The sequence below is a fragment of the Loxodonta africana genome, chromosome 16, assembly GCF_030014295.1.
Source record: "Loxodonta africana isolate mLoxAfr1 chromosome 16, mLoxAfr1.hap2, whole genome shotgun sequence".
Lineage (NCBI taxonomy): Eukaryota > Metazoa > Chordata > Mammalia > Proboscidea > Elephantidae > Loxodonta > Loxodonta africana.
Window position 1 is genome coordinate 38,043,002 of NC_087357.1, and position 16,570 is coordinate 38,059,571.

At 38.2% G+C, this 16,570-nt stretch overlaps 1 protein-coding gene across 2 annotated transcripts in view; it reads left to right on the forward strand.

The window, feature by feature from the left end:
• The window catches only part of LOC111750363 (RNA/RNP complex-1-interacting phosphatase-like), a 75,233-nt gene that overhangs the window by 12,410 nt on the left and 46,253 nt on the right, over window positions 1–16,570 (forward strand). For both annotated transcript variants that reach the window (XM_064269542.1, XM_064269543.1), the window contains exon 2: window positions 10,068–10,143. In XM_064269542.1, the coding sequence (XP_064125612.1) occupies window positions 10,068–10,143 (76 nt within the window). The remainder of the gene's footprint in view (window positions 1–10,067; window positions 10,144–16,570) is intronic.

The following is a 16,570-nucleotide window of genomic DNA, read 5'->3' on the forward strand; positions in this document are numbered from 1 at the left end:
AGTCACGCTGAATTTCACTATTCATTCCCTTCCCTAATGTGCCAACTCTTTGGTAATTTTCATCATTGCAGCTACCGTTCTTGTTCTTTGAGTTAGCCTTCTCTTTGTCCCACCTGCCTGTCTAACAATTGCATAAATAGCTTATGGAACAATTTAGCCATGGATGCAGTACAGAGTAAAAATGTAAACGGTTTAAAGGGGGATTTAAGACACTTTACAGTTTTTGTCTTCGCAGGTGACGTCTTTATTTTAAGACTGGCTTTTATTTTCTTAATAATCATCTGCTTTCTTAGAAAACATTTCTTGCTACCCTGTTTGTGCTTAGATAGTAAATTAGTCTATTTATACTCTAAATTGTGAGTAATTTGGATAAAATACAAAAGAAAAAAAATCCTAGTGGTCCTAATCCTTTTGTAAAAGTGTAGCTACTTCGATCATATAAAAGGGCTATAACGTCTTTTTTTTTTTTTTTTTTTTGCATTTAAGAAGGTTCAGAAGGTTGGAAACCATTGAAATGATAGTATTTTGGAATCTATTCTAGCCCTGCCTCTTCCAGTTACTAAGCTGTATAACTTTGGCAAATAATTTCATAATAATTTAGTTTCTTTGCTTGGGAAATGAGAATGGGAACAAATAGGTGCTTATTTAATGATAGGAATATATAAGGAGCTAGTGAGGTTGAGTTGGAATTGACTCGACGGCACTGGGTAAGTGAGGTTGATAGAAGCTTATTTAAAATATATGCCCTTTATAAATGCAAGTTATTGTGACCAAATTTCATTTTCCTAGAAGTAGTCTGAAATAAGGTTGTGGTGTGGGGGACATTTTAAAAATAGAATCAAGCTCAGTGTCCTAAAAAACCCAAACCCACTGCTGTAGAGTCAATTCCGACTCATAACGACCCTATAGGACAGAGTAGAACTGCACCATAGGGTTTCCAAGGCTGTGATCTTTACGGAAGCAGACTGCCCTATCTTTCTCCTGCAGAGCAGCTGGTGGATTCTAACCATTGAGCTTTCAGTTAGCAGCAGAGCACTTTAATGACTGTGCCACCAGGACATCTTGTCCTAAGAAAAGAGCACAGGAATCAGAAAGAAATTCTTAAACTTGATTTTCTACCACGGGGTGAAGGCTTCAACCTTTTTAGAACCTTTTCAGTGCCTATGAGTACATCTTCTCTTACAGAAGCTAAAAACTCAAGGGTGAACCCCCACTTTTCCTTCCTAAGCAGTTTCCTATTCTTTGCTGCCTCTTTTACCCTAGATACAGAATGTGCTTTAGAGGTGGAGTTACAAGACCTTGCTTTCGCCATTGGCTCTCTGTGACATTGGGCAACTCCAGTCAACTTTTGGCCTCGTTTTTATCGTCTGTCAAATGGCGATAGATAATACCTGTCCTAAAAAATATCTATTTCATAGAATCATATGAGGAATGATGAGACGATGTTCATGAAATTTTCTGAAAAAAAAAAGAAAGCCCAGGAATATAAATGGGTACTACATTTCCAGAGATGGTTAATTCAGTATTCTGGGGGAAGGATGTATGCAGTGGTTCAGAAACAAGAAAAAAATATGGCATATTTAGAATAGGACAACTTGTTCATTGTGGGGAAATGGCCTGAGGTGAGTCAGAAAAGCCCGATTGTTGGAAGCCTTGGGTACCTTGCATAGGCAAAGCTATTGAAAGATTTTAAGCAGAGGAATGATGTGATAACATTTAAGTATAAAATTCCAATCCAGCATAATGATTGATTGTTAAATGAATGATATAGAACTTGTTGTTAGGTGCCATTGAGTCAGTTCTGACTCATAGCAACTCTACATACAACCGAGTGAAACACTGCCTGGGCCTGTGTCATCCTCACAATCGTTGCTATGCCTGAGCCCGTTGTTGGCAGCCACTGTGTCAGTCCAACTCGTTTTTGCAGAGCTAAGTTTCATAAAAGTTTAGAGGAGGACAAAAAAAGTGAATCAGTGACCTTGCTTAATGACAGCACCTAGGTGACATTGGACTCTGAGAGTCTTAAATCTTGGCTTAGATAATTTACCTGAAAAGAAAAATATATACATGTCTATATAGCAAAAAAAAAAAAAATCAAACCCAGTGCCATGGAGTCGATTCCGACTCATAGCGACCCTATATACGTATATATAAATGATACATAAATGGCATTTTTTTTCATATGAAGTAAGGACTTTGGTACATTAGTGATTTTATAAAGTATTTATTCAACATGTATTCATTATTTGTTGATCATTTATTGTGTAGTATTCACTACTATGAGGAAAGAGACATTGTCACTTTGGTAGAGATTATGGTAGAGAGAGAAGCCACCATTTGTTAAAAAAAAAAAACAAAAAAACAAAAACCCACATGATTATAGGTGTAATTATACTCTGTTAAGTGCCATGAAGGAAGGCGAAAGGTACCATGTCTAGTTGGAGTGGGTGGGTGTATGTCAAGTCTTTCCTGAGAACTAATGTTTGAAATGAAATCTGAGGGCGCAACAGAGGAGGAGAGTTGGGCAGAGGGAGCAGCATAGAGCGTGAAAAAAACTTGAGTGAAAAGTAGAATGTAGCCAGAGCCCAGAGAAGGGAAGCATAGTGCAAATACGAAGCTGGAGAAGTAGGCCAGGAATTAAAACATGCTTGTTCTTTAAAATCTTTATGTTTTATAATTGAAATTTATCAAGCAAAATTTGTTGCTGTTATTAAGAGCCACTGAGTCAGTTCTAACTCACAGCAACCCTGTGTACAATGGAATGAAACACTACCAAGTCCTGTACCATCCTCACAATCGTTGTTAGGCCTGAGCCCATTGTTGCAGCCAATGTGTCAATCCATCTTGTTGGGAGTCTTCTGCTTTTTCTCTGACTCTCTACTCTAAGCAAAACTTAGAGAATAATTATTCATATGACAAAAGAATTATCTTTAATACCAAATTTCTTGACACTGTTATTTACAAAAAGTAATCACTGGTAAAGAAAAAAAATTTTTTGAAGTTAATGTCCTACAGTTACTGATTCAAGATTAATCAGAAATTAAAACATCTCTAAAAATAATCACTTTAAGAAAAATATTATTTTGTTTCCTAACCATTTATTGAAACACTGTAGGTTTTCATATTTTGCTTTTATTATTCACACATTTAATGCCTATTGCCACTCTGTATTTAATATCTAAATAGTGAAGATTATCTAAAATTCATAAACTATTTTCTTCCTCTTACTGTTGCACAATAAAACACCACCAAAAATACCCTTTTGCGTAATGAAAGTGTTTATCAAGAGTGGGCACTACCTTATTTACTGTAGAAGTGCTATATATGTACATATATATATTTATATTTAAAATCTTGAGTTTTTGTTTTGGTATTTGAGGAAAGAAGCAGTCAGTAAATTAAAATTTTCATGCATGATAGCACTAAAAAAGCAACTGAGGAGGTGGGGCCAAGATGGCGGACTAGGTAGATGCTACCTCGGATCCCTCTTGCAACAAAGACTCGGAAGAACAAGTGAATCGATCACATACATGACAATCTACGAACCTGAACAACAAACACAGATTTAGAGACGGAAAACGAACAAATACGGGGAAGCAGTGACTGTTTTCGGAGCCTGGAGCCAGCGTCCCAGTCAGATTTTCTGGAAAAACAAGTTTCCCAGTGATGGCTCGGAGACAGCAGTTGATATCAAACCACATGAAGAAGCAGACCATGACAGCTTCTCCAACCCCCTGAACAAAAGAATCAAAATCTTTCCAAAATGAAGATAAAATCCTGGAATTATCAGATACAGAATATAAAAAACTAATTTACAGAATGCTTCAAGACATCAGAAACGAAATAAGGCAAACTGCAGAAAAAGCCAAGGAACACACTGATAAAACAGTTGAAGAACTCAAAAAGATTATTCAAGAACATAGTGGAAAAATTAATAAGTTGCAAGAATCCATAGAGAGACAGCATGTAGAAATCCAAAAGATTAACAGTAAAATTACAGAATTAGACAACGCAATAGGAAGTCAGAGGAGCAGACTCGAGCAATTAGAATGCAGATTGGGAAATCTGGAGGACCAGGGAATTAACACCAACATAGCTGAAAAAAAAATCAGATAAAAGAATTAAAAAAAATGAAGAAACCCTAAGAATCATGTGGGACTCTATCAAGAAGGATAACTTGCGTGTGACTGGAGTCCCAGAACAGGGAGGGAGGACAGAAAACACAGAGAAAATAGTTGAAGATCTGCTGACAGAAAACTTCCCTGACATCATGAAAGATGAAAGCATATCTATCCAAGATGGTCATTGAACCCCATTTAAGATTGATCCAAAAAGAAAAATACCAAGACATATTATCATCAAACTTGCCAAAACCAAAGATAAAGAGAAAATTTTAAAAGCAGCCAGGGAGAAAAGAAAGGTCTCCTTCAAGGGAGAATCAATAAGAGTAAGTTCAGACTACTCAGCAGAAACCATGCAGGCAAGAAGGGAATGGGACGACATATACAGAGCACTGAAGGAGAAAAACGGCCAGCCAAAGATCATATATCCAGCAAAACTCTCTCTGAAATATGAAGGCGAAATTAAGATATTTACAGATAAACACAAGTTTAGAGAATTTGCAAAAACCAAACCAAAGCTACAAGAAATACTAAAGAGTATTGTTTGGTCAGAAAACCAATAATATCAGATACCAGCACAACACAAGGTCACAAAACAGAACATCCTGATATCAACTCAAATAGGGAAATCACGAAAACAAATTAAGATTAATTAAAAAAAAAAAATGCTCATAACAGGGAATCACTGAAGTCAATATGTAAAAGATCACAATAATCAAAAAGAGGGACTAAATACAGGTGGCATAGAACTGCCATATGGAGAGTGATACAAGGCGATATAGAACAATACAAGTTAGATTTTTACTTAGAAAAATAGGGGTAAATATTAAGGTAACCACAAAGAGGTATAACAACTCCATAACTCAACATAAAAGCCAAGAAAAACGTAACGACTCAACAAACATAAAGTCAAACACTACGAAAATGAGGATCTCAGAATTTACTAAGAAAAACGTCTCAGCACAAAAAAGTATGTGGAAAAATGAAATTGTCAACAATACACGTAAAAAGGCATCAAAATGACACTAAACACATATTTATCTATAATTACGCTGAATGTAAATGGACTAAATGCACCAATAAAGAGACAGAGAGTCTCGGACTGGATAAAGAAACACAATCCGTCTATATGCTGCCTACAAGAGACACACCTTAGACTTAGAGACACAAACAAACTAAAACTCAAAGGATGGAAAAAAATATATCAAGCAAACAATAAGCAAAAAAGAAGAGGAGTAGCAATATTAATTTCTGACAAAATAGACTTTAGACTTAAATCCACCACAAAGGATAAAGAAGGACACTACATAATGATAAAAGGGACAACTGATCAGGAAGACATAACCATATTAAATATTTATGCACCCAATAACAGGGCTGCAAGATACATAAATCAAATTTTAACAGAACTGAAAAGTGAGATAGACACCTCCACAATTATAGTAGGAGACTTCAACACACCACTTTTGGAGATGGACAGGACATCCAGTAAGAAGCTCAATAGAGACACGGAAGACCTAGTTACAACAATTAACCAACTTGACCTCATTGAGTTATACAGAACTCTCCACCCAACTGCCGCAAAGTATACTTTTTTTTCTAGCGCACATGGAACATTCTCTAGAATAGACCACATATTAGGTCATAAAACAAACCTTTGCAGAATCCAAAACATCGAAATATTACAAAGCATCTTCTCAGACCACAAGGCAATAAAACTAGAAATCAATAACAGAAAAACTAGGGAAAAGAAATCAAATACTTGGAAAATGAACAGTACCCTCCTGAAAAAAGACTGGGTCATAGAAGATATCAAGGAGGGAATAAGGAAATTCATTGAATGCAACGAGAACGAAAATACCTCTTATCGAAACCTCTGGGACACAGCAAAAGCAGTGCTCAGAGGCCAATTTATATCGATAAATGCACACATACAAAAAGAAGAAAGAGCCAAAATCAGAGAACTGTCCCTACAACTTGAACAAATAGAAAGTGAGCAACAAAAGAATCCATCAGGCACCAGAAGAAAACAAATAATAAAAATTAGAGCTGAACTAAAAATGAATTAGAGAATAGAAAAACAATTGAAAGAATTAACAAAGCCAAAAGCTGGTTCTTTGAAAAAATTAACAAAATTGATAAACCATTGGCTAGACTGACTGAAGAAATACAGGAAAGGAAACAAATAACCCGAATAAGAAACGAGAAGGGCCACATCACAACAGACCCAACTGAAATTAAAAGAATCATATCAGATTATTATGAAAGATTGTACTCTAACAAATTTGCAAACCTAGAAGAAATGGATGAATTCCTGGAAAAACACTACCTACCTAAACTAACACATTCAGAAGTAGAACAACTAAATAGACCCATAACAAAAAAAGAGATTGAAACGGTAATCAAAAAACTCCCAACAAAAAAAAGCCCTGGCCGAGACGGCTTCACTGCAGAGTTCTACCAAATTTTCAGAGAAGAGTTAACACCACTACTAATAAAGGTATTTCAGAGCATAGAAAAGGACGGAATACTGCCAAACTCATTCTATGAAGCCACTATATCCCTGATACCAAAACCAGGTAAAGACATTACAAAAAAAGAAAATTACAGACCTATATCCCTCATGAACATAGATGCAAACATCCTTAACAAAATTCTAGCCAATAGAATTCAATAACATATCAAAAAAATAATTGACCACGATCAAGTGGGATTTATACCAGGTATGCAAGGCTGGTTTAATATCAGAAAAACCATTAATGTAATCCACCACATAAATAAAAGACAAAAACCACATGATTTTATCAATAGATGCAGAAAAGGCATTTGACAAAGTCCAACACCCTTTTATGATAAAAACTCTCACCAAAATAGGAATTGAATGAAAATTCCTCAACATAATAAAGGGCATCTATGCAAAGCCAATAGCCAACATCACTCTAAATGGAGGGAACCTGAAAGCATTTCCCTTGAGAACGGGAACCAGACAAGGATGCCCTTTTTCACCGCTCTTATTCAACATTGTGCTAGAAGTCCTAGCCAGAGCAATTAGGCTAGACAAAGAAATAAAGGGCATCCGGATTGGCAAGGAGGAGGTAAAATTATCTCTATTTGCAGATGACATGATCTTATACACAGAAAACCCTAAGGAATCCTCCAGAAAACTACTGAACCTAATAGAAGAGTTTGGCAGAGTCTCAGGTTATAAGATAAACATACAAAAATCACTTGGATTCCTCTACATCAACAAAAAGAACATCGAAGAGGAAATAACCAAATCAATACCATTCACAGTAGCCCCCAATAAGATAAAATATTTAGGAATAAATCTTACCAAGGATGTAGAAGACCTATACAAAGAAGACTACAAAGCTCTACTACAAGAAATTCAAAAGGACATACTTAAGTGGAAAAACATACCTTGCTCATGGATAGGAAGACTTAACATAGTAAAAATGTCTATTCTACCAAAAGCCATCTATACATACAATGCACTTCCGATCCAAATTCCAGTGTCATTTTTTAAGGTGATAGAGAAACAAATCACCAACTTCATATGGAAGGGGAAGAAGCCTTGGATAAGCAAAGCATTACTGAAAAAGAAGAAGAAAGTGAGAGGCCTCACTCTACCTCATTTCAGAACTTATTATACAGCCACAGTAGTCAAAACAGCCTGGTATTGGTACAACAACAGGCACATAGAGCAGTGGAACAGAATTGAGAACCCAGATATAAATCCATCCACATATGAGCAGCTGATATTTGACAAAGGCCCAGTGTCAGTAATTTGGGGAAAAGATAGTCTTTTTGACAAATGTTGCTGGCATAACTGGATGTCCATTTGCAAAAAAATGAAAACAGGACCCATACCTCACACCAAGCACAGAAACTAACTCCAAGTGGATCAAAGACCTAAACATAAAGACTAAAACGATAAAGATCATGGAAGAAAAAATAGGGACAACCTTAGGAGCCCTAATACAAGGCATAAACAGAATACAAAACATTACCAAAAATGACGAAGAGAAACCAAATAACTGGGAGCTCCTAAAAAATCAAACACCTATGCTCATCTAAAGACTTCACCAAAAGTGTAAAAAGACCACCTACAGACTGGGAAAGAATTTTCAGCTATGACATCTCCGACCAGTGCCTGATCTCTAAAATCTATATGATTCTGTCAAAACTCAACCACAAAAAGACAAACAACCCAATCAAGAAGTGGGCAAAGGATATGAACACACACTTGACTAAAGAAGATATTCAGGCAGCTAACAGATACATGAGAAAATGCTCTCGATCATTAGCCATTAGAGAAATGCAAATTAAAACTACGACGAGATTCCATCTCACTCCAACATGGCTGGCATTAATCCAAAAAACACAAAATAATAAATGTTGGAGAGGCTGCGGAGAGATTGGAACTCTTATACACTGCTGGTGGGAATGTAAAATGGTACAACCACTTTGGAAATCTATCTGGCGTTATCTTAAACAGTTAGAAATAGAACTACCATACAACCCAGAAATCCCACTCCTCGGAATATACCCTAGAGAAACAAGAGCCTTCACACAAACAGATATATGCACACCCATGTTTATTGCAGCTCTGTTTACAATAGCAAAAAGCTGAAAGCAACCAAGGTGTCCATCAACGGATGAATGGTTAAATAAATTGTGGTATATTCACACAATGGAATACTACGCATCGATAAAGAACAGTGACGAATCTGTGAAACATTTCATAACATGGAGGAACCTGGAAGGCATTATGCTGAGCGAAATCAGTCAGAGGCAAAAGGACAAATATTGTATTAGACCACTATTATAAGATCTTGAGAAGTAGTATAAATGGAGAAGAACACATACTTTTGTGGTTACGAGGAGGGGAGGGAGGGAGGGAGAGGCTTTTTTACTGATTAATTAGTAGATAAGAACTGCTTTAGGTGAAGGGAAGGACAACACTCAATACATGGAAGGTCAGCTCAATTGGACTGGACCAAAAGCAAAGAGGTTTCCAGGATAAAATGAATGCTTCAAAGGTCAGCGGAGCAAGGGCGGGGGTTTTGGGAACCATGGTTTAAGGGGACTTCTAAGTCAATTGGCAAAATAATTCTATTATGAAAACATTCTGCATCCCACTTCGAAATGTGGCGTCTGGGGTCTTAATTGCTAACAAGCGGCCATCTAAGATGCATCAATTGGTCTCAACCCACCTGGAGCAAAGGAGAATGAAGAACACCAAGGTCACACGACAACTAAGAGCCCAAGAGACAGAAAGGGCCACATGAACCAGAGACCTACATCATCCTGAGACCAGAAGAACTAGTTGGTGCCCGTCCACAATCAATGACTGCCCTGACAGGGAGCACAATAGAGAACCCCTGAGGGAGCAGGAGATCAGTGGGATGCAGACCCCAAATTCTCATAAAAAGACCATACTTAATGGTCTGACTGTGACTAGAGGAATCCCGGCAGTCATGGTCCCCAAACCTTCTCTTGGCACAGGACAGGAACCATTCCCGAAGACAACTCATCAGACATGGAAGGGACTGGACAGTGGGTAGGAGAGAGATGCTGATGAAGAGTGAGCTAATTATATCAGGCGGACACTTGAGACTGTGTTGGCATCTCCTGTCTGGAGGGGGGATGGGAGGATAAAGAGAGTGGGAAGCTGGCAAAATTGTCATGAAAGGAGATGCTGGAAGGGCTGACTCATTAGGGGGAGAACAAGTGGAAATATGGAGTAAGATGTATATAAACTTATATGTGACAGACTGACTTGATTTGTAAATGTTCACTTGAAGCTCAATAAAAGTTAATAAAAAAAATTTCAAAAAAAAAGCAACTGAGCAACATTAGGCTTTTATTTAAAAATGGCTCGTTTACCATCTTAAGCCATTAAAATGTTTTTGTTACAATTGTAGTTGTTTATTTTCATTGCAGGTGGAGGACTGTGACACCAATTGGACATCCTCTACCTGGAACCCGATTTATTGCTTTTAAAGTTCCTTTCAAGGGGGTATGTAGGTTTTCTTATATCTCTCATAAGGAGAGGCTAACATGATTCATGTTTGATTAATGTCATGCTTTTCTTTGTGAAAATATGTAAGTCTCCAGCAAATTTTTGACATTATTAACTATAAACTTTTTCATGCAAATAATAATTAATTTTTCATACTAGTGGAGGGGAGTAGTAGCATGAATTTTTTATAATAGCTCTATTGAGATGTAATTTTTATACCATAAAATTTACCTATTTATAGAGTACAGTTCTATAAATTGGTGTATTCACAGAGGTGTGCAGCCTTTACCACAATCAATTTTAGAGCCTTTTTATCACCACCCTCAAAAAATCTATACCCAGTGAAGAATTCCAAAGACACAAAGTAATTATGAGCCCAAGAGACAGAAAGGGCCACATACATCAGAGACTGCATCAGTCTGAGACCAGAAGAACCAGATGGTGCCCAGCTACAACCAATGACTGCCCTGACAGAGAATATAACAGAGAATCCCTGACGGAGCAGGAGAGCAGTGGGATGCAAACCTCAAATTCTCGTAAAAAGACCGGACTTAATGGTCTGACTGAGACTACAAGGACCCCAGAAGTCATGGTCCCCAGACCTAATGTTAGTCCCAGACTAGAACCATTCCCAAAGCTAACTCTTCAGCCTGGGATTGGACTGGACTTTAAGATAGAAAATGATACTGGTGAAGAGTGAGCTCCTTGGCTCATGTAGACACATGAGACTATGTGGGTACCTCTGTCTGGAGGGAAAACAAGAAGGCAGAGGGGGACAGAAGCTGGCTGAATGAACATGGGAATACAGGGTGGAGAGAAGGAGTGTGCTGACTCATCAGGGAGAGAGCAACTAGGAGTATATAGTAAGGTATATATATATTTTGATGTGAGCGTGACTTGATTTGTAAACTTTCACTTGAAGCACAATTAAAAAAACAAAATCTATACCCAGTAGATAGTACCCTGCCTTTCCCCCCAGTCTAACTCTCCACCCTTATGTAACTACCAATCTTCTTTCTTCTTCATAGATGTGCCTCTTCTGGGCATTTCATATATACCTGCTCCTCACTTATCGCCTTAGTTAGGTTCCAAAGACCAGGTTCTTACGTGAAAATCAATTTTATGTGAAAATGGAAGATCACTCCATCAGATCACAAAATAGAGGATGACTACATTATATAACTACCAAATTACGTCATTACATAACTTCCAAACAACTGAGAATCATGGCCCAGCTAAGTTAACACATAGCCTTAACTGTCACAGCCAGCGTTACTCGTGCCTTGCACCTCGACATATGTTCACTGCCAGACGTACATCGTCAATGAGCAAAGTAGGTGGATTGTAAGTTTTTTTTTTTTTACTATTGTCGTGATTATTAAGGTTTGTGTCAGCTTGGCTGGTCGTGATTCTCAGCCATTTGACAGCTAAGTGTAATTTGGCAGTCATAAATTTTTTTTTTTTTTATAATGATGTAGGAAACCCTGGTGGCATAGTGGTTAAGTCCTAGGGCTGCTAACCAAAGGGTTGGCAGTTCGAATCCACCAGGCACTCCTTGGAAACTCTACGGGGCAGTTCTACTCTGTTCTGTAGCGTCACTATGAGTCGGAATCGACTCGGTGGCACTGGGTTTTTTTTTTTTTTATAATGATGTACTCACTTCCATGTTGAGATCTGCTATCAGTTGAAAGGGAATTTCCTTGAGAGTGTGGCCTGCATCCAGAATATGTGGACTTTTTGGCAAAGCTTGCTGGCTTTTGCTGGATCCTGCATTTGGCTCTTCAGCATTTGACCTCCAGTTCTTCAGACTTGGGCCAGCAGCCTGCCATTTTACCTGCTGATCTTGGATTCATCAGCCTTTGCAGCCATGAGCCAGCAGCCTGCCAGTCTGACCCGTGGATTTTGGGTTTATCAGCCCCTGCAGTTACGTGATCAGAAGCCTCCAGCCTGACACCTGACCCACAGACTTGGGACTTGCCAGCCTCTACAATAGTGTGAGACGTTTACTTGAGATGTGTCTCTCTCAATGTACGTTATATCATATATATATGTATATACACACACATTTTGCTTATCTAGAGAACTCAGCCTAAGACAGTCATAAATGCGAAATGTCAGTGACAAGATAGTAAATAAGGAGTACGTGTAAATGGAAACAAAAATATGTGATCTATTGTGACTCACTTCTTTGACTTAGTAAAACGTCGTTAGGTGCTGTCGAGTCAGTTCCGACCCTACGTACAACAGAACGAAACACTGCCCAGTCCTGCACCATCCTCACAATCATTGCTATGTTTGAGCCCATTGTTGCAGCCACTGTGTCCATCCATCTTGTTGAGGGCCTTGTTCTTTTCCACTGACCCATTACTTTACCGGCAGATGTCCTTTTCCAGGAACTGATCCCTCCTAATAACATGTCCAAAGTATGTGAGACAAAGTCTCACCATTCTTGCTTCTAAGGAGCATTCTGTCTGTACTTCTTCCAAGACAGATTTGTTTGTTTTTCTGGCAGTCCATAGTATATTCAGTATTCTTTGCCAACACCATAATTCAAAAGCACCAATTCTTCTTCAGTCTTATTCATTGTCCAGCTTTTACAAGCATATGAGGCAACTGAAAATACCATGGCTTGGGTCAGGTGCACCTTAGTCCTTAAGATGGCATCCTTGCTTTTTAACACTTTTAAGAGATATTTGCAGCAGATTTGCCCAATGCAATGTGTCATTTGATTTCTTCACTGCTGCTTCCATTCATGTTGATTGTAAATCCAAGTAAAATGAAATTCTTGACAACTTCAGTCTTTTCTCTGTTTATCATGATGTTGCTTATTGGTCCAATTGTGAGGATTTTTGTTTTGTTTTTGTTGAGGTGTAATCCATACTGAAGGTTGTGGTCTTTGATCCTCATCAATAAGTGCTTCAAGTCGTCTGCTTTCAGCAAGAAGATTGTGTCTTCTGCATATCCCAGGTTGTTAATGAGTCTTCCTCCAATCGTGATGCCCTGTTCTTCTTCATACAGTCCAGTTTCTTGGATTATTTGCTCAGCATACAGATTGAATAAGTATGGTGAAAGGCCACAACCTTAATGCACACCTTTCCTGATTTTAATCCATGCAGTATCCCCTTGTTCTGTTCGAATGACTGCCTCTTGGCCTCTGTACAGGTTCCTCGTGAGCACAATTAAGTGTTCTGGAATTCCCATTCTTTGCAATGTTATACATAATTTGTTATGATCCGCATAGTCAAGTGCCCTTCCATACTCAGTAAAACACAGATGAACATCTTTCTGGTGTTCTCTACTTTCAGCTATTATCCATCTGACATCAGCAGTGATGTCTCTCATTCCACATCCTCTTCTGAATCCAGCTTGAATTTTCTGGTAGTTTCCCTGTCGATGTACTGCTATAACAGCTTTTAAATGATCTTTAGCAAAGTTTTACTTGCATGTGATATTAATGACATTGTTCGATAATCTCCACATTCTGTTTTATCTCCTTTCTTTGGAATGGGTACAAATACGGACCTCTTCCAGCCAGTCGGCCAGATAGCTGTCTTTCAAATTTCTTGGTTTAGTAGAGTGAGTCCTTCCAGTGCTGCATCCATTTGTTGAAACATCTCAATTGGTATTCTGTCAGTTCCTGGAGCCTTGTTTTTCGCCAATGCCTTTAGTACGGTTTGAACCTCTAACTTCAGTACCAGTAGTACTGAAGTAGTATAATGAACTTGGGTTAATATGTGCTGGGCCCTGTGTTAAAGTTTTTGTATTATCCCATTTAATCCTAACAACAGTCCTTTAACATAAATACTGTTTTACAGATGATGAAGCTAAGGCTTAGAGAGGAAAGTAATTGGTCCAAATTACATAGCTAATAATGACAGAACTGGGACTCAACCCCATGTCGGTCTGACTTCTAAGCCTCTGCTCTTAACCACAAAGATCTTTGTTGTTATCCCAATATTTTGCATTCTATGACTTTCCTTACGGGAGAGTGTGTGTTTTTTTTTACCTGTAACTGTCATAAAACTACCTGGATTTTGGACTCTGATTTTTATAAATGGTCTTAATATGGGTTCCCCCAGAAGCAGACCCTGAAAGAAGGACTTAATTTCAAGTAGTTTATTAATTAAGGAAGTGATCTCAGGAGACACTAGTGAGGGAATGGGGAAGTGAAGCAGGAAAGGGAAGGAAACTGATAAAGGATGTGTTATCTCAGGTTATCACTGGGTAAGGACAATCCCTCTAGGGGGACTCAGACAGTGTAGAACATGCCTCAGAGTTATCCCACTCAAGGGGTGAAGCAGTTAGGATATTTATCCTCAGGCTCCCATCTGTCTGACTGAGGGCTTTTTGGGGGGACACTAAGATCCCTTCGTCCTATCCTGTGCACATAGTTCAGAAGTCCTCGATAGTCACAGATGCTTTTAGGAGGATGCTGAAAAGTGCCCTACAACAGTGAGTGCTAAAATGGAATGGGCAGGGCACTGATGGGTCAGCTATAGCAATAGTATTCCAGACTTTGACTTATTTCTGAGTTTTTTTCTATTCCTGTTTAGCATGGTTAGTGATCCTGGTTATATCACTGTGGGATTATTTTGGGATTAGACTGTTAAACTTCTTATAAATGGTACCTACCTTCATGTACATTCAGATTTATAGTCATAGAACTATACTTTGCTATGTCCCTGTAAGCTGTGGACATTTGGGGGAAATGGGAGATTGATCAGCTTTGAGCAGATAGACTTTTTTCTCTTTCTTTGGAATAAAGAAGTTCAAATTGCAAATAAGCTGATTTGGTTAACTCTGTTTTATGAGGAAAGTAAATTTCCAGCTAATTTGGGAAGGAGGAAGACATTACAAAGAGGAAAGGTGCACGAAGGGCTTGGAGAATGTTTTGAAGTAGTACATACTTAAAAAAAAAAAAAAAAACTTAGCTCTTGATAATTCCTGAGTGAATTATCTGCTTTATACATTTATGTGCAGCAACATTTATTTGCCACTAGTTTCTTATATTTAATTTTCATATCATCAGGCAGTCTTTGGAAGCAGAATGAGGCCAATATACAGAGAGAGTAAGAATAAACCTAGCTTCATTTATATGCCTGTTCTAAATGGCTCAAACAATGAGAAGTTGGATACGATAATCTCTGGCTAATTCATCCTTAAAACATCAGATTAGGACATATAGATGTTTTCAAAGCTACAATGGATATAGGGGTGAATTAGTGTAGTACTGGAGTTTCCAAATGCTAGTCTGACACTGCGTTTTCTGACTGCCTCTGAATCACCAGGTATGTTTAAAAATAAGATTCCAAGACCCTGCCTCTCTATTCCATTCCTCCCCTCCCACCCCCCAAACTGTTTCAGTAGCTCAGAGTGAGGTCTAGAATCCTTTTTGTTTTTTCTTAATTTCTTCAGGTGATTATGATGGACAGCTGGGTTTGAGAATCACTGATCAAGTAAGTCCCCGTTATTGTGAAGTTGTATAAAGCCAGGGGCCATGTGGATTTATTGACTTCTCTAAGGTCATACAACAAGGTAGCAACAGAACTGAGACTTGTACCAACTTCTTAAAACTGTCCAGAGTTCTTCCCACAATATCACAGCTGCCTCTCCTGTTGGAAATTTAGGGAGACGAGAGGAAGGAGAGCTGCTGCAAGACATCAAACATATTTAAACTTTTTTTTAATTAAGAATGAAATAATGTCCCAGTATAGAAAGTTAAGGAAGTAACTAGAACAAGTTTGATTTTTGCTAATCAGGAAGAACAAAATTCATCAATATTAGTTGAACTAGGCACTTTCTGAAGATCAACAAAGCCTTGGGAAAGTCTTCCCATAGATCCTAAAACAAACTGTAGCTAATGTAGATAATTTAATTAGCTCTTTGATGTAGTTTCAGAACCAGAGTCTATATGACTGTTTGGAAGAGATGTGGAATCCTCTAAGACTGCACTGTGGTCAATATAGTACCCACTAGCCAGTTGTGGCTATTGAATGCTTGAATTGTGGCTAGTCCTTATTGTTGTAAGTGTAAAATGTTAGTTATTTGTTGTTGTTAGGTGCTGTCGAGTTCCCACTCCTAATGACCCAATGTACAACAGAAAGAAACACTGCCCGGTCCTGTGCTATCCTCACAATCATTGTTATGCTTGAGCCCACTGTGGCAGTCACTGTGTTAATCTGTTTCTTTGAGGGTCTTCCTGTTTTTCACTGACGCTCTACTTTACCAAGCATGATATCTTTCTCAAGGGACTGATCCCTCCTGATAACATGTCCAAAGTATGTGAAATGTAATCTCACTGTCCTTCTAAGGAGCTTTCTGGTGGTATTTTTTCCAAGACAGATTTGTTCGTTCTTTTGGTAGTCTGTGGTACATTCAGTACTCTTCGCCAGTGCCACAATTCAAAGGCATCAATTCTTCAGTC